At 35.7% G+C, this 14,628-nt stretch overlaps 4 protein-coding genes across 6 annotated transcripts; 2 read left to right on the plus strand and 2 right to left on the minus strand.

Annotated features, from left to right (window-relative positions):
* The first annotated feature begins 1,876 nt into the window (after window positions 1–1,876).
* On the plus strand, window positions 1,877–3,890 carry LOC111481455. Of its 2 annotated transcripts, none has more exons than XM_023126872.1 (2): window positions 1,877–2,668; window positions 3,391–3,890. In XM_023126872.1, the coding sequence occupies exon 1, from the start codon at window positions 1,918–1,920 to the stop codon at window positions 2,587–2,589; it is 672 nt and encodes a 223-aa protein (XP_022982640.1). In that variant the 5' UTR covers window positions 1,877–1,917; the 3' UTR covers window positions 2,590–2,668; window positions 3,391–3,890. The 2 variants fall into 2 exon arrangements, with proteins under 2 accessions (XP_022982640.1, XP_022982641.1); XM_023126873.1 differs by having other exon boundaries at window positions 1,877–2,663.
* Window positions 3,891–3,989: 99 nt separating this feature from the next.
* On the minus strand, window positions 3,990–7,059 carry LOC111481450 (porphobilinogen deaminase, chloroplastic-like). The gene is made up of 5 exons (XM_023126868.1): window positions 6,712–7,059; window positions 5,454–5,859; window positions 4,699–4,905; window positions 4,435–4,612; window positions 3,990–4,358 (listed from the first exon to the last, which is right to left on the minus strand). The coding sequence occupies exons 1-5, from the start codon at window positions 6,936–6,938 to the stop codon at window positions 4,246–4,248; spliced, it is 1,131 nt and encodes a 376-aa protein (XP_022982636.1). The 5' UTR covers window positions 6,939–7,059; the 3' UTR covers window positions 3,990–4,245.
* A 949-nt stretch (window positions 7,060–8,008) lies between these two features.
* Window positions 8,009–10,884, plus strand: LOC111481456 (structure-specific endonuclease subunit slx1). 2 transcript variants are annotated; one of them, XM_023126876.1, is made up of 3 exons: window positions 8,009–8,301; window positions 9,116–9,222; window positions 10,192–10,650. In XM_023126876.1, the coding sequence occupies exons 1-3, from the start codon at window positions 8,096–8,098 to the stop codon at window positions 10,293–10,295; spliced, it is 417 nt and encodes a 138-aa protein (XP_022982644.1). In that variant the 5' UTR covers window positions 8,009–8,095; the 3' UTR covers window positions 10,296–10,650. The 2 variants fall into 2 exon arrangements, with proteins under 2 accessions (XP_022982644.1, XP_022982643.1); XM_023126875.1 differs by lacking the exon at window positions 10,192–10,650 and adding an exon at window positions 10,671–10,884 and having other exon boundaries at window positions 8,010–8,301.
* A 1,760-nt stretch (window positions 10,885–12,644) lies between these two features.
* On the minus strand, window positions 12,645–13,762 carry LOC111481451 (acyl-CoA--sterol O-acyltransferase 1-like). The gene has a single exon (XM_023126869.1). The coding sequence runs from the start codon at window positions 13,716–13,718 to the stop codon at window positions 12,654–12,656; it is 1,065 nt and encodes a 354-aa protein (XP_022982637.1). The 5' UTR covers window positions 13,719–13,762; the 3' UTR covers window positions 12,645–12,653.
* Window positions 13,763–14,628: the final 866 nt, after the last annotated feature.

Raw genomic sequence — 14,628 nt, forward strand, 5'->3', positions numbered from 1 at the left:
AAATACTCCAGTCATGTGCTACTCTTACATTTCATGTAAAGACAAGACACCCCTGTACGAATGATGGAGGCGACGCGTTAAGACCATGAAACCGATGTTAGGGGTAGTTGCATATTCATCTTATTTTATAGTGTTAAGTTAGATTAGAACAATGTTTTGTTTTCTAGTTTTGGATATATCGTTTATTCTCGTTTCTTATATACTTTTTTTTTTTATTATTATTATTGATATAAGGATTTTATTTTTAACGTATAAGTCCATGACATCATTTATGAACTATTTAAAATGAAAATTTCCGCATAAAAATATCACATAATGCATACAGTAACGACTTTATTATAGTTTAAAAGTAGGTCATTACATGAGCTACGAAAATAAATTTGCAGACAAAAGCAAACACCACACGCCCATTTTTTCAGCTGATGTGTACCATTTCTCTATTAATCCATTTCCAAGTTAATCTCTGGCAACCTCACCGTCATCTCCTCCGGTGAATTCCAATCCCGGAAATTAATATGGATTTAAATATATTTTTTTTGTTACGAGGATAGAACCCTAAACTTATAAGAGTTATGTCATGAAAAGAATGGAAGTATGATGTGTATCATAACCATGTATTATGATTTAAAATTATAAGACCTCATACATGTTAGTATGTTGCGAGTATAGGATACTTCTCCAATATATTTTGTACCAACACGTACATCATGATATGATACACGCTCCTTTTACGTTGGTTTTTATGACAACGCAAACGTGTGCTAGCCCATAGTCGAACTTAGGGGGTATGTATACAAGCACGCTTAGTGAGTTCATGCGCTAGCCCATATTCATATAACAAATAATTCGCGAAAAACGTCTCTCGAATTTTATATTTTATCAAAATAAATAAATAAATAAATAAGAAAAAAAAAACGTGATTTATTACTTTAAATTAAAAAAAAAATGAAGCAAAGACAAGTTGGTGTCCAATTATAGCCTTGGTGAAGAAGCAACCCATAATTTTTTTTCCCTATTTTATTTATTATTTATTATTTATTTTTAATTTGGTAAGAAATTCAACGTTGAAATTACGACGAATTGTTATTAATATGCGTAATACCTCATCTTATTTATTATTATTATTATTCCTATTTTATTATTGTTTTTAATATTATATTAATTCTTGTATTGAAGAAGACTTATTTAATTTTAAATACATTACATAAATCTGCTACTACTGATATTCGTGCTGCTAGCCATTAATTCAAAAATGATAATATATATATATATATATTTTTTTTTTATAATTTGGTAATTTGGCCAGTTTTTAATTTTTTTATATTTTAATAGGACCATTTTTTGCAGCAAAAATTGTATATTTTAATACAAATCATGTTAGAATAAGTGTGTAATGGCCTTTGGAAACATTTTTTTTTTCTAATTATTTTTTTAAAAAAATATACAATCAGTTGCTTTCTTTAAAAATATATTTAATTTTTAAATTAAAAAAAATCAACGGTCGTTTATTATTATATAACCAAACATTTTTTAATTTTGAAAATCATATTATTTAAAAAATAATATCATAATCCCATTTAAGAAATTAGCTAGTTTAAAAAACAAACAGAATTTTAAAAAATTTCAACAAAAATATATATTTTACCCGACTTTTACTATATATTAATTAAATTATTATTATTATTATTATCTTCCCATCATAAAATTCATAAAAATCATAATTATTAGTACATCTTGTAAATTCATAAAAATCATTTATTAATCAAAATATCAAATTAAAAAAAAATAAAAAAAAATAATAATAATATTATTATTATTATTTCCATGGGACTCTTCTTATTTACTCAAATTCCTTTAAAATAAAAACTTACTTCAACGCCCATTCTTCCTTTTCCTCTGCTCCATTTTTGCTCTCCCATGGCGGAATCTTCCGACAAACCCCGACTCCATTTTCTCTTCCGTTGCTTCAGATCTTCCCCCAACGTTCAACGCCAAAAGGCTCAGCAGATCGCCTCCCCGAACCGCCGGACTCCGTCGCTTCGCTTTCGATTTAAGAAGTGCTCTGCAACTGTGCCGCTTGACGCCGCCGTGCCATGTCACGATGAACTCTCTTTTTCGCCGGAGTTCAATACACCGCCTCCGCCGTCGCCGATTAAAGGCGAAATCATCGTGGATTCGGGCTGTAAGACAATAAAGCAGAGTAAAACTCGGAAGAAATCCGAGTCAACTCAGTCTAATCCCACGGTAGAGAAACTCCCGCCGGCGAAAAAAACTTCCCCGTCGTTACACTCCGAAAAAGGTTTGAAGAAATCAATCTCTCATCTACCTATCGCCGTCGCCGACGCCGACCCAACTACATCGCTGGCGTCCTCCGACAGCTGGAAAGCGCCGACAAATTCCCCAACCATCAAGTTCGATCTCGTAACTGTAATTGTTGCGGTAGCGATTGTAGTACTGTGGGGACGACTCTGCGCCATACTCTGCACGGCGGCGCTGTTCTACCTCAGACGTTGCCTGAGATCGAAAGCCGAATTGGACGTCGTCGTCGACGGAGGAGGTGCTTTTGGTAAGGTGTCATCAGAGGTTTAGGCAAAATACGGTTACGGAAAACCACCATGCGAGGGAGCTTGGAGAATATTCTAATGGCGGAAGTGACAGTCATTGTATGGTAATTTCTTTTATAAATTAATGGCTACTCCTGGGTTCAAACGCTGTAAAAACCAATAATTTTACTAATTGATATATATATATATATATATATATATATATATATATATATATATATATTTTGAAGCTGACCTAAATAAGCCTAAATATAATTAAATAATATCAACAAATAAGTGTCTTTTATTAATTATGTAATAAAGTAAATTAAAATTTTATTGACCAAGATAATATAAATTTAAAGTTTATTCATTAAAATAACACCATTAATAGTGAATAAATACTAGTTATTATTTTAGTCTATTTTTAGTTCATATATTTTTAATAAATCTAGTTATAGATAATATTAATTTTTAGTAAGATGTTTTCAAAATTTATTCTTTTATATATACAAATATTCATCTCCTAAAATTTTGAACGTGTGGCTACAACTATTTGGAGAGTGTATATATCATATTTGACCATTGATTATAGACTAATATATTGTATTTTCGAGAATATTTAATCTTCATTACACTTTATTATAGGTATCATATTTGACATTTGATCGTAGGTAATATCGTGTATCAATTTATTGCTCTTTTCATTTCTTCAATGATTTATTTGATTCTGTAAATGATTATAAATATAAAGTTGTTATCCACCATTTAATTACGGTGATTTTAACAAATATTCTCACGTGTTGTTATATCTTTTTCTTCTTCTACTTTCAATCTTGGTATCAAGCCATCTCAAATCCCTCACAAGGATGCTGGACAAGGTCTTTTTTATAAACGGTGAAGCTGATGTGGGATCTTTCATGACAACATACCCCGACGTTATATACTCTCCTGCTCATTATCAATACGTTCGTCTTGCATATCCAAGAGTTAATGCTTAGAACCCTTATCTGATCACGAGGTACGACGAGACTGTAATCAATCCTCAACCCTGGAGTTTGGGAGCTAATACTCGTGAAGTATGGAATGTCTTAACGAGTTGAGCATGGTGGTGGTGTTCAAGAGCATAGAAACCCTCTAGCTTTTGCTCATTTTGCCAATTGCCCAGCTAAGGATATGGTTCCAAATGTCATGCTTTGCCTTTATCTTATAAGGGTGTGAAATCTCTCCCTAGTAGACATGTTTTAAACCCTTGAGAGTAAGCCCGAAATGGAAAGCCCGGAGTACAATATCAGTTAGCGGAGAAGCCCGAAAGGAAAAGTCTAAAGAGGATAATATCGACTACCCGTGAACTTGGGCTGAGAGTTTGTATTCCAAATGTATCACTTGCAATGAAGAAGTGACCATGAAGAGGCTTGATAGCTTTTGGTTCAAGTCTGAGCGTTGGATCGCCCAATCAACGGATCAAATACTACCATCAGAGAGTAACACATGTTTGTATGGAGCTTGAGGATTAGAAATGGCTAATTAGCATAGACTTTTTCCATTTCAATGTATTGCTTATTTGAGGAACCCAAGATAGTCTAAATGATTTCTATTCTAATTTACACAACCAATTAACAAAACAAAGGATGAACATAACTCCTACTCACTTGAAGATTTGGATATGAAGCCTTCATCTTTATCCTAAATTTTAAACTAACTAGCTATCAAAAAAACCCGGACCTGCTCGAGAAAGGAGCTCCTTCCCAGCATCCTTCCCCATTGCTATCATATCATCGATGGCGTACGAACCTCGTCGAGAAGTTTCAAGAACTATAAAATATGAAGATATTCAATGTTCTAGCAATGTAGAAGTTATTTCATTCGAACATGAACGTTGAGATCGTACCTCGGGTTCCGTCTGGGGAAGCTACCAACCCTTTGAATATACAATTGCCATCTTCATCTCTCGACGCATATCCTGCAATCGGGGTTCGGCATGATCCATCAAGAGTCTCGAGGAAAGCTCTCTCACAAACAACAGCCAGTCTTGTTTCCTCATGGTTTAATGAGGCTAAGTAATTGGCCTGCAAATGAGAAACCAAACGGGAATGACTAAGTTCAGCTCAAATAAGATGTCATTTAGTGATTTGTATAGCCAATGAAAACACACCATTTTGTCATCGTCGCTTCGACAGGCGATACCGATAGCTCCCTGAGCAACAGCTGGAAGCATTTCATCGATTGAAAGGATCGAAGTAACGTTTTCTGTCATATTTAAACGTCGAAGTCCAGCTAGAGCTAATAGTGTTGCTTGGACTACTCCTTCGTTTAGTTTTTTCAACCTTGTTTGGACATTACCTCGAAAATTCTCGAGTACCTAACAAATGACACCCAAAGAATGGAAAAAACGAGAGCGAGTGTCAAAACCAACATACAAAATTGAAGATTTAAGACTCGTTAAACACTACCATGTTAGTAGATATTGTCTGTTTTGGCCCATTGCATATCGCTATCAACCTCACGGTTTTAAAACGTGTATGCTAGTGAGAGGTTTCCACACCCGTATAAAAAATGCTTTGTTCCTCTCTCCAACCGATGCCTTCTAGCACACTGTCCAGTGTTTGACTCTGATACCATTGGTAACAGTCCAAGCCCACAGCTAGCAGATACTGTCCTCTTTGGGCTTTCCCTTCAAGGGCTTCCTCTCAAGATTTTAAAACGTTTCTACTAGAAAGAGGTTTCCACACCCTTATAAGAAATGTTTCGTTCCCCTCTCCAACCGATGTGGGATCTCACACATAAACATTCCTTCAAGAATCAGAATTCAACATACACAACAGCAATGTAGTGCGAGGTAGTTAGCAATGTAAACGTAGAACATAAACTTTCTGGATATTTTTCCATTACATAACACACCATACTTACTTCGAGGGACGGATATCGATTCAGTAGCTGAGACTTTCTTCTCAGTGAAGCTGTACCGACGACGCTTCCAGCTGGAAGCTCGGCAAGTGAACCTGCACGTAGAGAAATGAATGCATCCCGGACGTCCTCCCTCGGAAGGTTACACGGGAGGATGGTTTTTTCAGGTAAGTAAGTTGGGACATCTTTCATTGAGTGAACAGCAATGTCTATGTCACCATTGATAAGTGCATCATCAATCTCTTTTGTAAATAAGCCTTTCCCACCAATGTCTGCAAGTGGCTGAGAGAGTATTTTGTCACCGGTGGTTTTGATTACAACAATCTGAATGGCACCATCTTCAGCTAGCTCAGGATGGGAAGCCATGAGCTTGTCTCTTGTCTCATGAGCCTGGGCAAGTGCTAATGGGCTGTCCTGACACAGAAGAAGATAAAAGTAAACCCAATCAAACAAGCATATAGAAAATGAAGTACATTGTGTTTATAGGCATAGTTCCAGGTTTAGATAAGAAAATTACAAAAATTACCGGCTCCCCTTAAACCCACTACTAGCCGATATTGTCCTCTTTATGGTTTTCCTTCTAAACTTCTCCTCAAGGTTTTTAAAACACGTTCGCTAGGAAGAGGTTTCCACACCCTTATAAAGAATGTTTCGTCCTCCCCAACCAATGTGGGATCTCACAATCCACCCTCTTTGGGTCCCAGCGTCCTCACTGCACTTGTTTCCTTCTCAAATCGACGTGGGACCCCTAATCCACACCCCTTCGGAGCCCAACGACCTTGCTAACACACCGCCTCGTGTCCGGCGACAATACTATTTATAATGGCCCAATCCCACCACTAACATATATTGTCCTCTTTGAACTTTCCCTTCCGGGCTTCCCCTCAAGATTTTAAAACGCATATGCTAGGGAGAGGTTTACACACCTTAATAAAGAATGTTTCATTCTCCTCCGGTTAGAATCTCACAATAATCTTACTCTTCAAACCTCTACAGCACCGGATTGGATCCAAACATTTAGATTGTAAGGTAAAACACTATCACTGCCATGATTGATAGCATGAGCAGCATAAACACTTCATCTGAACTTAATCACAGTTAAAAGGCACAAATTGAAGTGACCCAAACCCTTAAACAACAATTCAATGCCCTACATTATCCCTCAAATCAGCCACAAACTCATGACCAGAAACTAAGGACATCCTAAAGCATAAAACCAAAAGAAAATCTAAAAAAGACCCACAAAACAAAAAAGTTATACCTTCCTCTGGTGCCAATTCTGAGGAGAGCAACCTTGGTCTTCTCTGGCTGCTGCTCCACAGCGACAGAGGCTCTTATGAGGCCAAACCCATGAAATTTCTTGGGGGCATTAGTGAAAGCCGGAGGTTTAAGGGAAAGTGAGGAGAACCCAGGAAGAGAAAGGGAGGCAAGATTACAAGGGCGAGCCATGGGAGAGTTGCTTACAGAAGGGGAAGATAAAGCAACCATTTGAGAAGACGAAGAAGAAGAAGAAGAAGAAGAAAGAAAAAGGAGATGGGTTAGCTTAGAAGGGATTGTTTTTGATGACACAACAGGCCAAATGTCTGCATTCGCGTTGGCAGATAGGATTCTCATCCATTTCCGTTCGATTTGCAAAACTTTTTTTACAAAATAAAATAAAAAAGGGATTTTTACGGTCCGGTTCAAGACGGTTTGATCTGTTCATACTCGGATTGGACTTACCATCAAGATTGGCTTTGCTTTTCCTTATTTTAAATGTAGTCATTTAAAATTATTTTTATTTAATTTAAAATCAACTCAAAATCATCTAAATAAAATAACTTTTCTCCGACAAACTGACCAAATGAGTAAGAAAATTATTAAGAATTTTTTTTAAAATAATTAAAAAGTTAATTTCAATATTTTTTGTATTTTGATTAATTAAATTTATTTATTTATTCTTTAATTTTATATATTACTTCTTCCTAATGTAGCTAATTCATGTATTAAAAAAAGGGTTATTTTATTTATTGTGTGTTTTTAAATAATTGATAAACTAAATTTATCATTTTAAAACTATTTTGTCCCTAAATATTTTTAAAATAAAAAAACAATGTTTTTTTTTCAAAAAATTTAAAAAATCTTTTGTCCCACTCAAATTTCTATATATATATTAAGTTCAAAAATATCAAATATTTACGAGTCATGTCATCACTATCATTGGTTATAAATGTTAAATATTTTTTTTAAAAGTATGGTAAGAGTTTGGTTGGATTGTAACTCTATTATATTTTCCAAAAATTCAATCAAATACTAGAATATAATATTTAACATAAATTCTAAAAATTCAAATAACAATATTACAATATAGTCTTCTATACAGACAGATATTTGGGTAAGAGTAGAGTCATTGACGAAATATAATATCGATCTTCAATCCTCACTTGTCCACTCGGGGGCGGATCTCCTCTCTATGGTCGGACTATTATTTTATTTTATTTTTTATATATATATATATATTTTTATGAATATGAGTAATTAAGACAACCAACTAAGATTCTTCTCCCAAAAACATTGCTATGTCCTAAAACTAAATCAAATTAAATCCGGGGGAAAAACGGTCAACCAAACGGGCAGGCTCGAACCCGCGCCGGTAAACGAAGACTATGAGGCTGCTCTCTCAGACATTTCGTAGCCAAAAACTCCCAATTTCAAGCCCAGAAGTTTCGAAATCTTCTTCTTCATCAACTAAGGTTCCAACATTGACCATCAAATCAGAGCCGGAGACGAAGAAATGGTGCGTTTATCTCATCATCTCCTCCAATCCCCCCATCAAAACCTATGTAGGGGTCACCCTCGACTTTGATCGACGGTATGTCGAATTTCTTCTCTTGCGTTTCTAGTTTGAGTCCAGATTCCATGATTTGGTGTTAAAAAATTTTCTAAGTCGTGTTCGATTAGCCTTCAAAAGTGATATTTCGAGCTTTTAGGTTAAAAATTTGGCTTGATATTGTTGAATAATCTGACTAGATCGTTAACAGAAATTAAACAAAGAGACACAAAGATTTTCGTATTTCATGCATGGACGGTAACCAATCACAATAATTAAAGTGTTTACAAAGAGTATATCTCACGCTCTCACTTTACAAAGTCTCGCCACTAGATAAATACAAAATGATACTCAATATCAATGCCTCTTGACCATCCTAGAAGATCATTTATAAAGCATATAAACATTGATGTTATACATGAATCAAGAATATGAGAGAATAACCATATGAATTCCGGTAGGTGTATGCATAGGAGAAGGGTATGTACCAAAAATGTTCGTGAATCCGATTCTGTGTCAATTTACAACCGTAACTAGGTGAATAAGTGCAATTTCTTTGAAAAATATGCTCGAATTGTGTCGCTTGTTATGAATATAACTTTGTATTGAGTCAATTTGGTGCATAAAGATGAGGTTGGTCTTTGAAAAAGAACTTGGGTTTAGGTGCTGAACTGCTTGATTAATCAGTTGAGGTATTGACTTTCTTTTGAGCTTGTACGATAGGGAGTGTTTTGGGATCATGCCCACACTGTTATGAGATATGCTTCAAATTTGCACTTTGCAGCTTTTACATGTCCTTTATGCATAAGAGGTATTCAAATATTTCTTAATGTCACAAAGTTGTATTCTTGTACAGTTTAAAACAACATAATGGTGAAATAAAAGGTGGTGCAAAGGCAACTCGAGCGGGGCGACCCTGGATTTGTGCGTGCAAAATTCATGGTTTTAAAAACCAAAGTCAAGGTATCCATTTAAAATAGAATTTCTAGGGCATTGCCTGCCGATTTGTGATTGTAGTCATTCTAGACATTATGTTGCTTAGGGCTCTTGAAAAGGTGAGATATTTCCTAGTTTCTTTGTTGTGGCAGTGATCTTCCCCTAATTTAGATGTAACAGTCCAAGCCCACCGCTAACAAATATTGTTCTCTTTGGGCTTTCCTTTTCGGACCAGAACCTTAACCCGACGCCTTTGACCAACTCGGCCATTTAATGGTATTAGAGCCAGACATCAGGCAGTGTGCCAGCGCAGACGTTAGGTCCCCAAGGGGGTAGATTGTGAGATCCCACATCAGTTGGAGAGGGGAACAAAACATTATTTATAAGGGTATGAAACATTCTCCCTAGCAAACGCGTTTTAAAACTATGAGGCTGGCGACGATATATAACAGGTCAAGCGGACAATATCTGCTAGTGGTGGACTTGGGCTGTTATATTAGACGTCAATGGTTAGATGTATTTCAGATTTTCTCGTATTGTGAGTACTATTTCCGTGAAAAACAATCTTTATTCATTGCTCCACGCTGATATTTATTATAAGATGCATTTTAATCATCATGGAGTGACTTAGTTGTCAACAAAGACCATGTAAATAATGAAGAACTTGGAGAGAACTAGTTCAAATTATGGTGCCGATCTATGTAGAATATTGTACAAGTTACCTCGGCATCCAAATGTCGTAGGGTGAGATTGTTGTCCTGTGAGAATAGCTGAGGTGTGCATAAGTTGTGCTAGTCTGGTAATCGCCTGCTCCCAAATTATATGCATGTTAGGACTCATACCTTCCAAATGGGGCCTTCCATCTGTAGTGTATTTTGATTTGATTTTCCCCCCTGGAAATGAAACAAGCTGCAACTTATGGCATTTCTGATTTAAATAGCAGCTTGAAAGCCCCCTTGTTTTTTAGTTTTTTATTTGTTTATCAAACTGATAAAGGAAAGAAGGCGGGTCCTTATGGCCAATTAGGCAAACTATGCCAATGCACTCGTCAGCCGGTGTGGTGGCGAACACAATGTGTAGGTGGCCTTCTCCTAGACTGATCAAGAACATAGATTCACGGTAGCTCACTGGTTGAAGTAGTCTCAATGACAGTTGGAGGTTGCTGGGTGAGACCAAGAGAAAGAAAGAACGGGAGGCAAGGGGCATCAGTAATGGCCCCACGCGTAGGCGTCTCGACTTGTTGCTATGAATATTCTTCAAGTTCATATCTCAAGAGCCTGTTTTGATCGACTTTTCAAGAGCTTAAAAATATGATTGGTTTCTCTCAAAACACATCATTCTAAACATGTTGTGAAGTTCTATTTGGACCACCAACCCGATAATCAAATTTGTCTAGAGCTTTTGAACCGAGAAATGTTGGATAAAATCATTCCCACACCTTTACTGATGCTGTTTTTGTATACTTTGGTTTGCAGCTTGTGAGTTTGAATCAAAATGGAAAGAAATTTGCAGGAAAATGTCCCATATGAGAAAGGAAGAAGTAGATGATCAGACATTAAGATTGCTGAAGCAAAGACAGAGAGCTCTGGGAAAAGTGAAAGGTCTGTTTGATTGCACTCAATTTGAGTTTGATTGGGAACTCGATCCTTTCTGATTCTTTTACAATATTTATCAAAGTTGTTTATTAGATAAAATGCTAAATTTAAAAAATAAAAAAAAAACTCCTAAATTTTCGTAAGTTTCAATTGTACCAAACTTTCAAAATACTCTGAAAAAAACACTCTTAAAACTTTCAAAAAAATGTTTAATAGTATCCTTGAACTTTTTAAAAAATAAAAAATATATTTACCGTTTCAAACTTACTCATGCATGGTTTAAAGTAACATTAAAATATTTGTAGTAATATATGAAGTATTTATAAACGATTTTTATAAGATTTTTTTTTAAAAAAGAAGTTAAAATATATTAGTGCTAATTTTAAAATTGTATAGGTATTTTTTAAACATAGTATTAATGATATTTGATTTTTTTTTTTAATTGTATTAATGTAACTTAAAATTTTTAAGGGTATTTTTCAAAGAGTTTAAAGGTATTTTTTAAATAAATTACCAACCATTTTATCTAAAACTAATCGGTATTTTTAATTTTTTTTTTTAATCAGGAATATTTTTTGGATGAAAAACAAATTTTAAAGATATTTTTATTAATTTAAGCAACTAAAAGTAAATAAAATGTTATGAATGGAACCAAATATATATTTTTAAATAAAAATAAAAAAATAAATAATTGCCATTTTTTAAGTTTTATAATTATTAAATAAAAAAATTAAACTTAAATTTACAATTTATAACCAAATTTGTAAATTAACCGCTTACAATAAAAACTCTGATCCACTCGGCAATCATACTCTTTACACGCGCTCAAAGCCGCGTACCCTGCAAACATTCTAACGTCCAATATAAACCTCAAAAGCTGCGGGAAAAACAGCAAAAAACTTGTCGCCATCACGAACCCAATCATTAACGACGACGGTACAACCGGCGGCGCCTGGAACTTCCCGCCCACCGCTGACTTTAACACCATCTCCGAAACTTTCAATTCTAATAATTAAAAAGTCTTTAAAATAAATAATAAAACATATGATGAAGCATCCTCACACTCTCATATGATGAACCTTCCTTTCTTATGTTATATATGTGTTTTTTTAATATTTTATGGATTTATCTGTTGCCCTCATCCTCGTTGGAGTAGCAGAGTTGTGTTGTTGTTGGGCTCCATCCTGTAATAACTCAAACCCACCGTTAGTAGATATTGTCCGTTTTGGCTCGTTACGTATCACCGTCAACCTCACAATTTTAAAACATAAGAAAGGTTTCTAAACCCGAAATATTTCGTTTCACTCTCCAACAAATGTGGAGCTAATTACAAAAAATATCTTACTTATATAAATAAAAACATTATTGAATTTTTTTAAAAAATAAAAAAATGGAGCAGGAACACTTATGTTTAAAATGAATAGTATTATGTTAGAAACGTCGTGATAAATAAATAAATAATAAACCTAATATAATTTTATAAATAAAATACTAAAATTCTCGAAAAGCAAAAAGGGTTACCTTTTAAATTCCTTTCTTAAAAAAAAGTTGAATGATGCCAATTCAACCTATTCCTCGTGAATCACGATGATATAAATCGATTTCATTAATATTTTTATATATATATATATATTATAAATCACGATGATAGAAAGAGATTCCATTATTATTCTTTTATATTTCTTTTATATAATATAAATATTATATTACAAAGTATTATAATTTATAAGAATGAGACATTGAATAATTAATGAAACTTATCCATTATTTTTTAAAATTTAAAACATAAATTGAATTAAAAAAAAAAAAAAAGGAATTATACATAAATTTAAAGAATTTAATAAGGTTGGTAAAGTGAAAGATTTATTTGACTTGAAATGAAATGAACAACGGTCCGATTAACTCGGCCGTCACATTCTTCACAAACGCGCCCAAAGCCGCGTACTCTTCAAGCATTCTGACATCCGCTTTAAACCTCAAAAGCTGCGGGAAAAAAAGCCAAAAACTCGTCGCCATCACGAACCCCATCGTTAACACCCCAGATACAACCCGCGGCGCCCGGAACCTCCTACCCACCGCTGACTTCACCGCCATCTCCGCCGCCAGACAAACTCCATGTATCAGAAAGAACCAACTCACCTCCCAAGTCGGCGCCAGTCTTCCCATGTAGAAGTAAATCAGTTCGTGCATAACACCGGAGACAGCAAATGTTGCCATAACCGCTATAATCACCGCCGGTTTCTTCCCGACGACAGTGCCGGCGAGTTTCCGGCACGGATCGAAAACCGCGGGGCGGAGGATTCTGGAGGAAACTAGATTCCATCGTCGCCCCCAAAAGTCCTGTAACGAATCAGAGAGATAGGGCTCGTCGAAAAAGGGCAATAACTCAACTCCGAGCACCGCCTCCGCCACAGCGGTGGCTCCGCCGATGAGAATTTCGAGGAGGAGGTAAATTAGGAGGCAGAAGAAAATTAGAACCACATTTGGGTAGAAGCGATTTTTGAAATAGATCGCGGCGAATGTGAGGATTAGGAACCCTAATTTTGCGGCGAAGCTCAGAGGGAGAAGCGGATCGGGATCGGAGCGGTTGGGTGGAGGTTTGTGTTCGGGGATGTCGATTGGGAGGGAGGCGACGGCGAGGAAGCGGCGGAGGGAGGAGGAGGTGGCGGCGGAACAGAGAGGGCCTTTGCCAAAGGCAAAGAGGAGGAGCTTGAAGCTGCCGAGCCAGCCGATGAAGAAGCCGAGGGTGCCGCGGAGATGGATGGTTTGGAATTGGAGAGGAATGTAGAGGAAGAGGAAGAAGAAGGGAAGAACGAAGATGAATTTGAGGAACCCATTTGGGATTGAGTTTCTAATTGAGAAACAGAGGCAGAGAGAAGAGGAAATCAGGAACAGAGTTTGAATGAATGCATGAATCTCGGCAGCCATTAATGGCGGAACAGAGCTCAAAATGGAGGTGAAAGGTACGAGGTTGTTTTGTTTCTTGTTCTTGTTCTTGTTTTCGATTTGAAAGGATTTTGTAGGAAATAAAATGGGGTTTCGTGGGATCAAGGAAGTGATCCCAAAAAAATATATTATAGGAAATGAAGAAGATATGAATTTCGAATCAAGATTGAGCTTAGTTGTTGATATTGTAATCGGGTCAACACTAAACCACATGGCAATTTTGAGGGAAAAAATGACTGGTAAAACATGTAGAAATTGCGTAGTGATGTGATGTTTGTCGTATCGACTCTGATATTTAAGTTAGATTAGACACTTTTATAATGTAATTGAGATTAGAGTAATCTCACGAGACCGTGTATAAAAAGGTTCAAAATCCTAATACCACCTTATTATAATTCAAAAGGGAAGGTTTGATAAAGGGGTGTATGTATTTTCGGTTGAGTTCATTAATGTAATGAAACTCAATCATGTGAAAAACGGGCCTTAGAATGTAATCTTTATTTATATCATGTAATCTTTCAGAAGCTAGCATCGCTAGTTGACTCCTCCTTGTTGAGAGCCAATCAGTAATTGTTGGACGGGACTTCCTTGTCTTCATCTTAGCTGCCTTATCATATCTTACCCTTTTCCTTACTTTAGGGCTTGCTTTCTTGCATTCGACCTTTAGACAATATGCTCTATTTGTTGTCTGTCTAAAGAAAGGGAAGAACACGACGAAAAAGAATAAAGAGGGAATTGAGCTTCTCTCGATCCATACAAATAATGGGTAGCATAAGTCGTTTCTAGTCAAGAAAAGAGAGCGATTCTCGAGAAACGATGCAGTACTTGTCTCACATACTCAGATGCTTAAGTGGGAAAGTGAAAAGTGCAAAAAAAAAAAAAAAAAAAAACC

Source organism: Cucurbita maxima, unplaced genomic scaffold, assembly GCF_002738345.1.
Source record: "Cucurbita maxima cultivar Rimu unplaced genomic scaffold, Cmax_1.0 Cma_Scf00007, whole genome shotgun sequence".
In the NCBI taxonomy this organism is placed as follows: Eukaryota; Viridiplantae; Streptophyta; class Magnoliopsida; order Cucurbitales; family Cucurbitaceae; genus Cucurbita; species Cucurbita maxima.

Bases quoted from the DNA above. Each gene is read 5' to 3' on its own strand.
- LOC111481455 (XM_023126872.1), top strand. From the start codon at position 1,918: ATGGCGGAATCTTCCGACAAACCCCGACTCCATTTTCTCTTCCGTTGC.
- LOC111481450 (XM_023126868.1), bottom strand. From the start codon at position 6,938: ATGGTTGCTTTATCTTCCCCTTCTGTAAGCAACTCTCCCATGGCTCGC. The intron at 4,613-4,698 runs GTGTGTTTTCAT...TCTCATTTGCAG, and splicing joins GAAGCGACGATGACAAAATG to GCCAATTACTTAGCCTCATT. The intron at 4,359-4,434 runs GTACGATCTCAA...CATATTTTATAG, and splicing joins TTCCCCAGACGGAACCCGAG to TTCTTGAAACTTCTCGACGA.
- LOC111481456 (XM_023126875.1), top strand. From the start codon at position 8,096: ATGAGGCTGCTCTCTCAGACATTTCGTAGCCAAAAACTCCCAATTTCA. The intron at 8,302-9,115 runs GTATGTCGAATT...ATTCTTGTACAG, and splicing joins ACCCTCGACTTTGATCGACG to TTTAAAACAACATAATGGTG. The intron at 9,223-10,670 runs GTATCCATTTAA...TTTGGTTTGCAG, and splicing joins TTTTAAAAACCAAAGTCAAG to CTTGTGAGTTTGAATCAAAA.
- LOC111481451 (XM_023126869.1), bottom strand. From the start codon at position 13,718: ATGGCTGCCGAGATTCATGCATTCATTCAAACTCTGTTCCTGATTTCC.